The 13544-nt window shown below is 46.8% G+C and overlaps 1 protein-coding gene across 3 annotated transcripts in view; it reads right to left on the bottom strand.

Moving 5' to 3' along the window:
- Positions 1-13544, bottom strand: part of ACIN1 (apoptotic chromatin condensation inducer 1) — a 729433-nt gene that overhangs the window by 174148 nt on the left and 541741 nt on the right. For all 3 annotated transcript variants that reach the window (XM_069238220.1, XM_069238221.1, XM_069238222.1), the window contains exons 13-14: positions 11459-11610; positions 10642-10794 (exon numbers count right to left, since the gene is read on the bottom strand). In XM_069238220.1, the coding sequence (XP_069094321.1) occupies positions 10642-10794; positions 11459-11610 (305 nt within the window). The remainder of the gene's footprint in view (positions 1-10641; positions 10795-11458; positions 11611-13544) is intronic.

Raw genomic sequence — 13544 nt, 5'->3', positions numbered from 1 at the left:
GGTGGCAGCGGTGGGATACAAGACTTTGCATTTGCTGGACTACTCAGCCAATACCTGATCACACGACAAATTCCAAAATTGTCATTAGAAATTGATTTTTGCAATTTGAAAAGTTTTCTAAAAGACCTGCTAGGGCCTTGTGTTAGATCCTGTTTAGCATTTCTTTTAGAGTTTAAAAGTTTGTTAAAAGTTTGAATTAGATTCTAGAACCAGTTTTAGTTTCTTAAAAAGTATTCCAACTTTTAGAAGCATAATGTCTAGCACAGATGTGAATGTGGTGGAACTCGACACCACACCTTACCTCCATCTACAGATGAGAGAGCTAAGGTCACTCTGTAAACTAAAGAAAATAGCAATGGGCCCCAAACCTACCAAAGTACAGCTCCAGGAGCTTTTGGCAGAGTTTGAAAAGGCCAACCCCTCTGAGGATGGCAACTCAGAGGATGAAGATAGTGACTTGGAGGGAAATTCCCCCCCTCCAGTCCTACTTAGGGAGAGCAGGGCTTCTCAAGCCCTGACTCCACAAATAATAGTCAGAGATGCTGGTTCCCTCACAGGAGGGACCAACAACTCTGAAATCACTGAGGATAACTCCAGTGAAGAGGACATCCAGTTAGCCAGGATGGCCAAAAGATTGGCTTTGGAAAGACAGATCCTAGCCATAGAGAGGGAAAGACAAGAGATGGGCCTAGGACCCATCAATGGTGGCAGCAATATAAATAGGGTCAGAGATTCTCCTGACATGTTGAAAATCCCCAAAGGGATTGTAACTAAATATGAAGATGGTGATGACATCACCAAGTGGTTCACAGCTTTTGAGAGGGCTTGTGTAACCAGAAAAGTGAACAGATCTCACTGGGGTGCTCTCCTTTGGGAAATGTTCACTGGAAAGTGTAGGGATAGACTCCTCACACTCTCTGGAAAAGATGCAGAATCTTATGACCTCATGAAGGGTACCCTGATTGAGGGCTTTGGATTCTCCACTGAGGAGTACAGGATTAGGTTCAGGGGGGCTCAAAAATCCTCGAGCCAGACCTGGGTTGACTTTGTTGACTACTCAGTGAAAACACTAGATGGTTGGATTCAAGGCAGTGGTGTAAGTAATTATGATGGGCTGTACAATTTATTTGTGAAAGAACACCTGTTAAGTAATTGTTTCAATGATAAACTGCATCAGCATCTGGTAGACCTAGGACCAATTTCTCCCCAAGAATTGGGAAAGAAGGCGGACCATTGGGTCAAGACAAGGGTGTCCAAGACTTCAACAGGGGGTGACCAAAAGAAAGGGGTCACAAAGACTCCCCAGCAGAAGGGTGATGAGACAACCAAAACTAAAAATAGTAAAGAGTCTTCTACAGGCCCCCAAAAACCTGCACAGGAGGGTGGGCCCAGAGCCTCTTCACAAAACAATGGGTACAAGGGTAAAAACTTTGATCCCAAAAAGGCCTGGTGTCATAGCTGTAAACAGCATGGACACCAAACTGGAGACAAGGCCTGTCCCAAGAAAGGTTCCACTCCAAACTCCCATCCAGGTAACACTGGTATGGCTAGTCTCCAAGTGGGATCAACAGTGTGCCCAGAGCAAATCAGGGTCCACACTGAAGCTACTCTAGTTTCTGAGGGTGGGGTGGATTTAGCCACACTAGCTGTCTGGCCGCCTAACATGCAAAAATACAGACAGCAACTCTTAATTAATGGGACTAGAATAGAGGGCCTGAGGGATACAGGTGCCAGTGTCACCATGGTGACAGAGAAACTGGTTTCCCCTGGCCAATACCTGACTGGAAAAACTTACACAGTCACCAACGCTGACAATCAGAGAAAAGTACATCCCATGGCAATGGTTACTTTAGAATGGGGAGGGGTCAATGGCCTGAAACAGGTGGTGGTCTCCTCAAATATCCCAGTGGACTGTCTGCTTGGAAATGACCTGGAGTCCTCAGCATGGGCTGAGGTAGAGCTAAAAACCCATGCAGCAATGCTGGGTATCCCTGAACTGGTGTGTGTGAAAACAAGAGCACAATGCAAGGCACAGGGTGAAAAAGTAGAGCTGGAGTCTGGAAAAATGGCCCAGCCTACCAAGAGAACAGGAAAGTCAGTTGGGAAACCAACTGCAACACAGCAAAAGAAAGGGAACCTCTCTTCTCAGGAAGAAGTTCTGCCCTCTGAGGGAACTGAGCCTTTGGAGCTTGAACCTTATCAGGTTGAGCTCTTAGGCCCAGGGGGACCCTCAAGGGAAGAGCTGTGTAAGGGACAAGAAACCTGTCCCTCTCTTGAAGGCCTTAGGCAGCAAGCTGCTGAAGAGTCCAAAGGCAAGAAAAATGGAACACATAGGGTCTATTGGGAAGATGGGCTCCTGTACACTGAGGCCAGAGACCCCAAACCTGGTGCCACTAGGAGAGTGGTAGTGCCTCAGCTGTTCAGAGAGTTCATCCTAACATTGGCCCATGACATTCCCCTTGCTGGACATTTGGGACAAACCAAGACGTGGGAGAGGTTAGTCAACCACTTCTACTGGCCCAATATGTCCAACATGGTTAAGGAGTTTTGCCTCTCCTGCCCCACCTGTCAAGCCAGTGGTAAGACAGGTGGGCATCCAAAGGCCCCCCTCATTCCACTTCCAGTGGTGGGGGTGCCCTTTGAAAGAGTGGGTGTGGACATAGTTGGTCCACTGGAACCTCCCACAGCCTCAGGAAATATGTATATCCTGGTAGTAGTGGATCATGCTACCAGGTATCCTGAAGCTATTCCCCTTAGGTCGACTACTGCCCCTGCAGTAGCCAAGGCCCTCATTGGTATCTTTACCAGAGTGGGTTTCCCTAAGGAGGTGGTGTCTGACAGAGGTACCAACTTCATGTCAGCATACCTAAAGCACATGTGGAATGAGTGTGGAGTGACTTATAAATTCACTACACCCTACCATCCACAAACTAATGGCTTAGTTGAGAGATTCAACAAGACATTAAAAGGCATGATCATGGGGCTCCCAGAAAAACTCAAAAGGAGATGGGATGTCCTCCTGCCATGTCTGCTTTTCGCTTACAGGGAGGTACCACAGAAGGGAGTAGGGTTCTCACCCTTTGAACTTCTGTTTGGTCATCCTGTAAGGGGACCACTTGCCCTTGTTAAAGAAGGCTGGGAGAGACCTCTCCATGAGCCTAAACAGGACATAGTGGACTATGTACTTGGCCTTCGCTCTAGAATGGCAGAGTACATGGAAAAGGCAACCAAAAACCTTGAGGCCAGCCAACAGCTCCAGAAGTTTTGGTATGACCAAAAGGCTGCACTGGTTGAGTTCCAACCAGGGCAGAAAGTCTGGGTTCTGGAGCCTGTGGCTCCCAGGGCACTCCAGGACAAATGGAGTGGCCCTTACCCAGTGCTAGAAAGGAAGAGTCAGGTCACCTACCTGGTGGACCTGGGCACAAGCAGGAGCCCCAAGAGGGTAATCCATGTGAACCGCCTTAAGCTCTTCCATGACAGGGCTGATGTGAATCTGTTGATGGTAACAGATGAGGATCAGGAGGCAGAGAGTGAACCTCTCCCTGATCTTCTGTCATCAGACCCAAGAGATGGCACAGTAGATGGAGTGATCTACTCAGACACCCTCTCTGGCCAACAGCAGGCTGATTGTAGGAGAGTCCTACAACAGTTTCCTGAGCTTTTCTCCCTAACCCCTGGTCAGACACCCCTGTGTACCCATGATGTGGACACAGGAGACAGCATGCCTGTCAAAAACAAAATCTTCAGACAGTCTGACCATGTTAAGGAAAGCATCAAGGTGGAAGTCCACAAGATGCTGGAATTGGGAGTAATTGAGCGCTCTGACAGCCCCTGGGCTAGCCCAGTGGTCTTAGTCCCCAAACCTCACACCAAAGATGGAAAGAAAGAGATGAGGTTTTGTGTGGACTACAGAGGGCTCAATTCTGTCACCAAGACAGATGCCCATCCAATTCCAAGAGCTGATGAGCTCATTGATAAATTAGGTGCTGCCAAATTTCTAAGTACCTTTGACTTGACAGCAGGGTACTGGCAAATAAAAATGGCACCTGGAGCAAAAGAAAAGACAGCATTCTCCACACCTGATGGGCATTATCAGTTTACTGTTATGCCCTTTGGTTTAAAGAATGCCCCTGCCACCTTCCAAAGGTTGGTGAATCAAGTCCTTGCTGGCTTGGAGTCCTTTAGCACAGCTTATCTTGATGATATTGCTGTCTTTAGCTCCACCTGGCAGGATCACCTGGTCCACCTGAGGAAGGTTTTGAAGGCTCTGCAATCTGCAGGCCTCTCTATCAAGGCATCCAAATGCCAGATAGGGCAGGGAACCGTGGTTTACTTGGGCCACCTTGTAGGTGGAGGCCAAGTTCAGCCACTCCAACCCAAGATCCAGACCATTCTGGACTGGGTAGCTCCAAAAACCCAGACTCAAGTCAGGGCATTCCTTGGCTTGACTGGGTACTACAGGAGGTTTGTGAAGGGATATGGATCCATTGTGACAGCCCTCACTGAGCTCACCTCCAAGAAAATGCCCAAGAAAGTGAACTGGACTGTGGACTGCCAACAGGCCTTTGACACCCTGAAACAAGCAATGTGCTCAGCACCAGTTCTCAAAGCTCCAGATTATTCTAAGCAGTTCATTGTGCAGACTGATGCCTCTGAACATGGGATAGGGGCAGTTTTGTCCCAAACAAATGATGATGGCCTTGACCAGCCTGTTGCTTTCATTAGCAGGAGGTTACTCCCCAGGGAGCAGCGTTGGAGTGCCATTGAGAGGGAGGCCTTTGCTGTGGTTTGGTCCCTGAAGAAGCTGAGACCATACCTCTTTGGGACTCACTTCCTAGTTCAAACTGACCACAGACCTCTCAAATGGCTGATGCAAATGAAAGGTGAAAATCCTAAACTGTTGAGGTGGTCCATCTCCCTACAGGGAATGGACTTTATAGTGGAACACAGACCTGGGACTGCCCATGCCAATGCAGATGGCCTTTCCAGGTTCTTCCACTTAGAAAATGAAGACTCTCTTGGGAAAGGTTAGTCTCATCCTCTTTCGTTTGGGGGGGGGGTTGTGTAAGGAAATGCCTCCTTGGCATGGTTGCCCCCTGACTTTTTGCCTTTGCTGATGCTATGTTTACAATTGAAAGTGTGCTGAGGCCTGCTAACCAGGCCCCAGCACCAGTGTTCTTTCCCTAACCTGTACTTTTGTATCCACAATTGGCAGACCCTGGCATCCAGATAAGTCCCTTGTAACTGGTACTTCTAGTACCAAGGGCCCTGATGCCAAGGAAGGTCTCTAAGGGCTGCAGCATGTCTTATGCCACCCTAGAGACCTCTCACTCAGCACAGACACACTGCTTGCCAGCTTGTGTGTGCTAGTGAGGACAAAACGAGTAAGTCGACATGGCACTCCCCTCAGGGTGCCATGCCAGCCTCTCACTGCCTATGCAGTATAGGTAAGACACCCCTCTAGCAGGCCTTACAGCCCTAAGGCAGGGTGCACTATACCATAGGTGAGGGTACCAGTGCATGAGCATGGTACCCCTACAGTGTCTAAACAAAATCTTAGACATTGTAAGTGCAGGGTAGCCATAAGAGTATATGGTCTGGGAGTTTGTCAAACACGAACTCCACAGCCCCATAATGGCTACACTGAAAACTGGGAAGTTTGGTATCAAACTTCTCAGCACAATAAATGCACACTGATGCCAGTGTACATTTTATTGTAAAATACACCACAGAGGGCACCTTAGAGGTGCCCCCTGAAACTTAACCGACTATCTGTGTAGGCTGACTAGTTTTAGCAGCCTGCCACAAACCGAGACATGTTGCTGGCCCCATGGGGAGAGTGCCTTTGTCACTCTGAGGCCAGTAACAAAGCCTGCACTGGGTGGAGATGCTAACACCTCTCCCAGGCAGGAATTGTCACACCTGGCGGTGAGCCTCAAAGGCTCACCTCCTTTGTGCCAACCCAGCAGGACACTCCAGCTAGTGGAGTTGCCCGCCCCCTCCGGCCAGGCCCCACTTTTGGCGGCAAGGCCGGAGAAAATAATGAGAATAACAAGGAGGAGTCACTGGCCAGTCAGGACAGCCCCTAAGGTGTCCTGAGCTGAGGTGACTCTAACTTTTAGAAATCCTCCATCTTGCAGATGGAGGATTCCCCCAATAGGGTTAGGATTGTGACCCCCTCCCCTTGGGAGGAGGCACAAAGAGGGTGTACCCACCCTCAGGGCTAGTAGCCATTGGCTACTAACCCCCCAGACCTAAACACGCCCTTAAATTTAGTATTTAAGGGCTACCCTGAACCCTAGAAGATTAGATTCCTGCAACTACAAGAAGAAGGACTGCCTAGCTGAAAAACCCCTGCAGAGGAAGACCAGAAGACGACAACTGCCTTGGCTCCAGAAACTCACCGGCCTGTCTCCTGCCTTCCAAAGATCCTGCTCCAGCGACGCCTTCCGAAGGGACCAGCGACCTCGACATCCCCTGAGGACTGCCCCTGCTTCGAAAAGACAAGAAACTCCCGAGGACAGCGGACCTGCTCCAAGAAAAGCTGCAACTTTGTTTCCAGCAGCTTTAAAGATCCCTGCAAGCTCCCCGCAAGAAGCGTGAGACTTGCAACACTGCACCCGGCGACCCCGACTCGGCTGGTGGCGATCCAACACCTCAGGAGGGACCCCAGGACTACTCTAAGGCTGTGAGTACAAAAACCTGTCCCCCCTGAGCCCCCACAGCGCCGCCTGCAGAGGGAATCCCGAGGCTTCCCCTGACCGCGACTCTTTGAACCTAAAGTCCCGACGCCTGGGAGAGACCCTGCACCCGCAGCCCCCAGGACCTGAAGGACCGGACTTTCACTGGAGAAGTGACCCCCAGGAGTCCCTCTCCCTTGCCCAAGTGGAGGTTTCCCCGAGGAATCCCCCCCTTGCCTGCCTGCAGCGCTGAAGAGGTCCCGAGATCTCTCATAGACTAACATTGCGAACCCGACGCTTGTTTCTACACTGCACCCGGCCGCCCCCGCGCCGCTGAGGGTGAAATTTCTGTGTGGACTTGTGTCCCCCCCGGTGTCCTACAAAACCCCCCTGGTCTGCCCTCCGAAGACGCGGGTACTTACCTGCAAGCAGACCGGAACCGGGGCACCCCCTTCTCTCCATTCTAGCCTATGCGTTTTGGACACCACTTTGAACTCTGCACCTGACCGGCCCTGAGCTGCTGGTGTGGTGACTTTGGGGTTGCTCTGAACCCCCAACGGTGGGCTACCTTGGACCAAGAACTAAGCCCTGTAAGTGTCTTACTTACCTGGTTAACCTAACAAATACTTACCTCCCCTAGGAACTGTGAAAATTGCACTAAGTGTCCACTTTTAAAACAGCTATTTGTGAATAACTTGAAAAGTATACATGCAATTTTGATGATCTGAAGTTCCTAAAGTACTTACCTGCAATACCTTTCGAATGAGATATTACCTGTAGAATTTGAACCTGTGGTTCTTAAAATAAACTAAGAAAAGATATTTTTCTATACAAAACCTATTGGCTGGATTTGTCTCTGAGTGTGTGTACCTCATTTATTGTCTATGTGTATGTACAACAAATGCTTAACACTACTCCTTGGATAAGCCTACTGCTCGACCACACTACCACAAAATAGAGCATTAGTATTATCTATTTTTACCACTATTTTACCTCTAAGGGGAACCCTTGGACTCTGTGCATGCTATTCCTTACTTTGAAATAGCACATACAGAGCCAACTTCCTACACGCAGGTACTTACCTGCTGGCAGACTGAAACCGGGGCACCCCCTTTTCTATTGAAGCCTATGCGTTTTGGGCACCACTTTGAACTCTGCACATGACCGGCCCTGAGCTGCTGGTGTGGTAACTTTGGGGTTGCTATAAACCCCCAACGGTGGGCTACCTTGGACCCAAACTTGAACCCCGTAGGTGGTTTACTTACCTGCAAAGAACTAACAATTACTTAGCTCCCCTAGGAACTGTGAAAATTGCACTAAGTGTCTAGTTTTAAAATAGCTATATGTGTTTTATTTGAAAAGTATATATGCTATTGTGATTATTCAAAGTTCCTAAAGTACTTACCTGCAATACCTTTCATGCAAAGTATTACATGTAGAATTTGAACCCGTGGTTCTTAAAATAAACTAAGAAAATATATTTTTCTATACAAAAACCTATTGGCCTGGAATGGTCTCTGAGTGTGTGTTCCTCATTTATTGCCTGTGTGTATGTACAACAAATGCTTAACACTACTCCTTTGATAAGCCTACTGCTTGACCACACTACCACAAAATAGAGCATTAGTATTATCTCTTTTTGCCACTATCTTACCTCTAAGGGGAACCCTAGGACTCTGTGCATACTATTCCTTACTTTGAAATAGTGCATACAGAGCCAACTTCCTACAGACATTGACTGCATCCCTTTAACACTTCTCCTGCTCCTCTGCTGCATAGCGAACTCCTGGTCTACACCGTCGACCTGGTCCTGCATCTCCGAAAGGGTGGGTAGTGGCTCCTGCCCCAACCAGACACTCCAGCTGGAAATGGACTTGGTCCCTTTCATTTGCAGGTCCTCTTCTGTCAGAAGACATCTTCTGTTTCTTCCAGTCTTGCACAGCCCTTTTACAAAGTTTACGTGTGGATTTGGGGGGAAACCAGGTACTTACCTCTTCTCTCCATGGCGCTGGGGGGCACTCTGGTACTTACCTTTTGGAGTTCCTAGTTTCTCCAGCTCCCTTCTACAGATTTCACTTCCTTGGGTAGGGGACTGGCTTTCGCATTCCACTTACTTAGTATATGGTTTTGTCTCCCCGTGGGGTCTCTATTATTTTCTGGTATTTCATAATTTTCTTCTATTGCTTTCTATGCCAAGTCCTGACTTCTAATGTGTATATAATAGTGCGTTTATTCACCTGCTAGTGGAGTATTGCCTACAGACTATTTTGGTATTTGTGTTACCATAATAAAGTATTACTTTATAATAAAGTAAACTTTATTTTTGTAACACTGTGTGGTTCTTTCTTTGTCTAAGTGCTGTGTGACTATAGTGGTAATGCATAAGCTTTGCATGTCACCTAGATAAGTCTTGGCTACTCATCCACATCTACCTTTAGAGCGCCATGGCTTCCTAGACGCTGCCTACACCTCACTAATAGGGGATACCTGGACCTGGTATAAGGTGATAACACCATAAGTGCTCACCACACACCAGGCCAGCCTCCTACAACCTGGCTCCTGGCACGCATACATATTGCACCTGCGCGGGTTTCATAAGTGGGACAGGAAAGTTAGGGGACGTGTGGGCACACAGGCAAGCTTTAGTTCGAACTGACTTTTGAATATGACCGTCATCACTTACAATATTTACAATTAAGCGACTCCTTGGAACACGTAGTCGGAGGGATCTGTTCCACTTCCCTAATACATCCCCCCTAAACACGATGGGGGAAATTGACAGCAAAGGCATATGCAGGCTGCACCAAACCCTGGTGATGAAGACACCCAACATCACTGTATGATTTGAGTTAAGTGCGCAATGGATAATGGAGCGTTTAATGAGAAGGACAGGGATGAACCCAAAATGAACAACAAGATGTCGGTGATCCCTGCATGACTTAGAAACATCTAATTAAAATTCCTTCACAGGGTTTATTTTACACCCCACAAATGATGGCTGATGGGAAGAGCTCAGTCCTGTGAATGCCTTAGATGCAGGGCCCTAGTTGGGACCTGGATCCACACTATTTGAAAATGCCCAATTATATTCCAATACCGAGACAGCATTTTTTCCACTCTGGAGGCCGGGATAGGTTTCCCGTTAAGAGCGAGATCTTGAATAGGATAATTACGAATACTCTCTGGTTGGGATGGCCTCAGGGGTCAGCAAATCCTTATGGGGACAGGGTGTGCAACTGCCGAAAGGGAATCAGCCAATGACTAGAGAGCCAGGGCTCTCACCGCCAATGCAGGATTGGCTAAAGGGCACGGATTACTGTGCGTTTGCAGAAGAGGGAGTTTATAAATCCTGTGGTCGCCCGCACAAGTACACCAAGATATGGAGCCCTTGGACCAGACACTCTGCATCCAAGCGTGGGAGCAGGGTTTGATCCTTGTTTGGGATAACAGTGGTACAGATACAGCGATGCCAAGATGTGATGGGAGGATGGCCAAAGCAGAAATCTGGTCCTACTGTGTTGTACTGAAACAAACTCACTTGTGGATCCGGCAAGAAACTTAGCATTTGTGTACTGTACAGAATACCTGGTTCAGATGAACCTACAATGAGATTAACACACCCTTCCTGAGCGGCGCTTAAAAAGTGTGGCTATTACTGCTCTGCAGACAACTATGGGTTGGAATTCTATCCTATCCGTCAGTAATAGGAAGTTGCCTCTTGTGAAAACAGTGTTCTGGGGCTGCAAAAAACAACGCCATGCTCAACTGTTCAAGAATGCTGCCCAGCAGAGGATAGGAGGGATGAGATGAACAGGAATCAGAGAGGTTTTCTTCAAAAGTGGGCAGGTGCAAAATGGGCCACACAAATCCATCTCGACCCATCTAAAATTGTAACCGCAAAACATGGGTCTTGTTCTAGAGCAGAAATTGTGTTTTTACATCCTTTGTTAAATCTTTCTACCTGGGTGACAGTTCGGCAGATTTTCAGACCCTTGTCTTGGGAGCTCTCCTCTCCACTGCGCTCATTCTCATCCTCGGACATGTGCACATCATCTGCATGGAGGTCCAGCACTACATCTTGTCCGACTGCAGGCTTGATATCTGGAATGAGGTTCTGCAACAAACAGAGGGATATTGTGATGAACTTCATATCCAAATGAAGACCTACATACAAAATGAAGCACCATCACTATTTCTAAGTACTTTATAACCAACCACCTCAGAATACTTCCCCTGTCTTAATCTACATATAGCATACAATAATCTTAGATTGATTTCCAATATTTAAAGATCACAAATACTCTACCTTCACTAGGATGAGACCATAACCCTTCTAATTCAACCATGAAGAGCAACTGCCTGTGCACCAAACAAGAGTCACTCCACTGTACCGAACACTCTGGAGACAATGCCTATCCAAAACCCAGGAAAATAAATTCCAATACACAAGAACCACAAGGAGGACCAGCATCCTACGAAACCAAGAGAAAATCAGGTCACTGAATAGTGACACGGCCCACCAATACACCATGTCATAATACACTATCAATTACCACAGCCAACCATGAGCAATTATCAACAGCCATCACCTGTAAAACCACATACATCCTACACATAAGCCTATACATAAGCCTATACATCAGCAGAGAAAAATCATCTTAAATATTGTTTTCCACTAACCCTCTCTACATAACAAAATAAAGTTATACCTCCAATAGGGTTTGGTCAATGTGAATCTCACCAGTGCTGGAGATGCTGTTCAGTTTAAGTTTACAAACCTTTAGGGACTCTGTAGTAATGCTGATGGAAGGCTTCTTTTGCGTGGTTGCAGTGCTGGCACCCCAGCGACGTTTCCTGGTAGGTACTGCTGTCTCAGTCTCACCGTTTCCAGCACCTGGAGGGGGGGGGAGCTGTATGGACGCCTTAGCAGCTGTGTGAGGAGGATGGATCATTAACAAGAGTAGAAATATCACTTAAGAGGTAGCACCAGCATAAGATAGAAAAGAAGCAGAAAAACTGAGTGGCTGATTCAAGACCTTGTACCCAATACAAAGAACCTGCAAACGGTTAGATGCACAGTCCAGACGTCAGTTTGCAAATAAATTAGGGGGAAAATATGGTGCTGAAAGGACTCATAAGGTATTTTCACCTTCATTCCATGCACAGGTATGGTTTTAGGAGGATCAAGACAACTGTCAATATTATTCAAGAGCACAGAGTAGCAAACACTAGGCTATTGATACTGGTCAAAAGACCTCTCCATGGCTGTGGTTCAAACGTGCCACCAGGCGCTTGTACCATTCTAGACTGCCCAGAGTCAGAAAGGATGGCATAGTCAGAAAAATTTGTGTGCCTCTCCGAGGTCAGTCTTCATACTCCTTCCTGCTTTGCAGCTTGACCGTGGAGCATGGTCTTTGCACATGCCCATCTGCCTCCCACTCCCGCCAACGCATCAGGGATGCATGTGAAAACACTCAGAGAAAGATACTGCGCTGTACACGTATGTGTGTCCCTGGTTATTCAGCATAGTGTATATTTCAAGGCTTTTCACTCATTCAAAATCAGTTAGACAAGCAATAAAGGATTCAGACTGTGGCCACAACTCAAAGTTGCATGCAAGTGTCATTCCGCAAGGAACATTAAGTTGCAAATTCTGGTTTGTTCTGATTAAAATATGAGTTTCTGACTAGTATATCAAACTGAAAAAAAGTTAAAAACACAACTATGCTGCATCAACGTTTCCCAAAGCATTAGAGACGGGGGGAAAGAAGAACAAATAGTATATCAAGGCAGGACAGTAAAAATTTTTTTTTTTTAAAGCACTTCATGTCACTGCACTTATTGGATTTAAAAAAACGATTCTAACAGCAGGGTTCCTAAATGCAGGGTATGGACATGGGTATGACACAGAGCCTATTCCTGCGGCACAACAGAAGTTCCTTTACCGTGGACTCTGAGGGGTTTCGAGCATGGAGCCTCACCATCTGAAGCAGAGGCTCTCACACACAGATGAAGGTCATACTCAATATGCTAAGTTTAGACTGTCAAAAGACTGAGCTCAGTAGGCCCTAGAGGAAGAAGAGTCAATATGGGTGGCTGAAGACTAGGCCATATGCGGAAAAATTGCCAAAACTGATGGATACGGATGAAAATCTGTGCCAAGCTGTTTCTAGGGGCAGGTGTGATGCCAGTTCTATGGATGAAACTACTACTTAAAAGGCAGCATTGGTAACAGTTACTGTTAACTTAAGGTGCTTCTGAACCATAAGGGCTCAATCGAATGTGATAATCTGGGGAAAAACATACAAAGCCATTTAGCAATTCCAAAGCATGCGATTCTCTAAATCACAGTGTTTGCAACCGCTAAATAGCTTTTACAACTGCACTAACCTGATTTTTGCAATTCAGTGATTGGCTCCTAAAATCATAAAATGGGTTTAGAAATGCATTATGAATCACAATTTGAAAAAAGCAAGTTTGGGGCGGTCCCTTCAACTTCCAATTTTCTTTGCTATACATCAATGGTTTACAACAGCAATTTAAATCACAAAACCACTGCTCGATTACAGACTGCTCAAAAGAGGCAGTAAACCTTTTGCAAAGGGGACCGAGTTCCCAGTGAAAACCTCTTGTCCTTTGTGAATGAAAGAAAAAAGGTTTGAATGAAAGAAAAAAGGTTTGAATGAGGCTGGTGAACGCATGCTTTACAATGGGCTGCAGGATCGACAATAGCCAGATGTTGTACACATAGTTGGCCATTCAATCTCATTTGGAGAGACAGATGGAAAGCTGGTGACGAGGAGTAAGACGAGACTGGAAGGTTAAAGGTCACAAAGGGACAGGCAGAAAAATCATGTCCACCAT

The sequence above is a fragment of the Pleurodeles waltl genome, chromosome 6, assembly GCF_031143425.1.
Source record: "Pleurodeles waltl isolate 20211129_DDA chromosome 6, aPleWal1.hap1.20221129, whole genome shotgun sequence".
Taxonomy (NCBI): Eukaryota; Metazoa; Chordata; class Amphibia; order Caudata; family Salamandridae; genus Pleurodeles; species Pleurodeles waltl.
This window is presented reverse-complemented; position numbering and strand designations above follow the sequence as displayed.